Source organism: Galeopterus variegatus, unplaced genomic scaffold (genome assembly GCF_000696425.1).
Source record: "Galeopterus variegatus unplaced genomic scaffold, G_variegatus-3.0.2 Scaffold2626, whole genome shotgun sequence".
In the NCBI taxonomy this organism is placed as follows: domain Eukaryota; kingdom Metazoa; phylum Chordata; class Mammalia; order Dermoptera; family Cynocephalidae; genus Galeopterus; species Galeopterus variegatus.
Window position 1 is genome coordinate 113,166 of NW_007728737.1, and position 1,748 is coordinate 114,913.

General features: G+C 46.6%; 1 protein-coding gene across 1 annotated transcript in view; it reads left to right on the forward strand.

Annotated features, from left to right (window-relative positions):
* The window catches only part of MICU1 (mitochondrial calcium uptake 1), a 105,317-nt gene extending 103,907 nt beyond the window's left edge, over nt 1-1,410 (forward strand). Inside the window, exon 6 of the mRNA XM_008582484.1 lies at nt 429-1,410. Coding sequence (XP_008580706.1) covers nt 429-589 — 161 coding nt within the window. The 3' untranslated portion in view covers nt 590-1,410. The remainder of the gene's footprint in view (nt 1-428) is intronic.
* Nucleotides 1,411-1,748: the final 338 nt, after the last annotated feature.

The following is a 1,748-nucleotide window of genomic DNA, read 5'->3' on the forward strand; positions in this document are numbered from 1 at the left end:
TTTACTGATCTGTTCTTGCACTACCCCCAGCCTGGGTTAGACTTTCTCCCTCTGTGCCCCCATAGCATCCTCTGTTTACTCCATTACAGCACTTAACCACACTGTGGGAATAATTCATCTCTTCCACCCCTCAGAGTATTTCAAGGGACAAAGCCCAAAGCTTCTTTATCTCTTTATTCCCAACAACTGGCACATGACCTGGCATATACTATATTCTCACTCAATTTTTGTCACATTACACTGAACTGTCAGTGAGTTACAGGTGGAAACATGAAAGAGCAACTAGTTAATGCTACGCCAAGAGACTTGAGTTTGGCCGTGAGAGTGTGCTGGGCTTTAGAACCCACACTGTGTGAATGATGACATTTTCTCAGTGGCTTTATTCCAAGACTTCCACTTAACCCTGTTGCATTTGCCTTTTCTTCTAGGCAATGGGGAGCTGAGCAATAAGGAATTTGTTTCCATCATGAAGCAACGGCTGATGAGAGGCCTGGAGAAGCCCAAAGACATGGGCTTCACCCGCCTCATGCAGGCCATGTGGAAATGTGCACAGGAAACTGCCTGGGACTTCACTTTGCCCAAACAGTAACGCAGAACGGCAAGAGTGGGCCACCACCTCTACCCAAGCACCCTAGACCCCCTTGAGCAGAGCCTTGATATAGCCCTTTGTGCTGCTCCTTGTGGAAGTCGTGCCCACTTCCTCCTGGGAATGACCTCAGGATGCTACCAGTTTCTCCTCTCCACCTGTCCCCTGTCCCAGTGTTCTGCTAGGCTCTGATTTTGCCCGATGGTTAACCCCATAGGTTCTCAAAAATGTGAGCAAATCTTAAAAGCTCAGACCTTTGGCACCTTCGACAGCACTATCCATTCAGGCACCTTATAGACAAAGAATGCAGGGAACCATTCACACACCTGTCAACCCTAGGAAACATCCAGTTCTCAAATCGTTTTCACTGAGGATTTATATTAACAAGAACATTCTTTATTTTTCCTCCTGCTGGTGTTTTTAAGCTACAAGTTGGGAAAATCTTTGGCAGGCAAAAGGAAGTCTGTGTTGAATGATAATGAGGATGGCCTGGGCCAGAGGAAGGGTCTGTGTCAGTTACTGGGGCGGCTCTGAGGCCTGCTCCAAGAAAGCAATGCGCTCAGTGGGAACAGAGCAAGATTCAGAATTTAAAGTCGTGGCTTCAAGGCTCTCTACACTCCCTTCCTTTCTTCTCAGACTCCCTAAGACGACTTCACCATGACTCTGCTTAATGAGCAGCAGTGATTGAGTTCAGGTTCCCTGCAAGTGCTATTTCCCATCTGGGAGTGGGCCTCTGAAGCTGAGGCCTGGCTCAGAAACTGCCTGCTCTCTCTTAAACACTTGGAAAATATTACTTTAATTATAACAGTTTGCTATAAACACCCCCAGAGGCTCCTGTTTCCTTTATTTCAGGATCCTCTGGGCCCTTTTCATTTTACATCTCCACTGGGTTTGAGATCCTGCTAGCAACACACCCATTTCTTCCTACGAGAGCTTGGTTCCTTCTGATGAAAGGCAACTTTAGGGACAGACAAAAAGTGAGGTATTTGGAGGTTAGTGGTGGCATTGTCCCAGCCAGCACAGTTTTGGTTAACATGTCATTCTGAGCCAAAGTACACAGTCCTTGATTATCCATGCCCCACGATAAGAAACTAAGATGGGGTGGTGGAATATGTGAGGAATTATCTGGTATGGTGGACCTAAGTTTTAAGAACCATGGCAA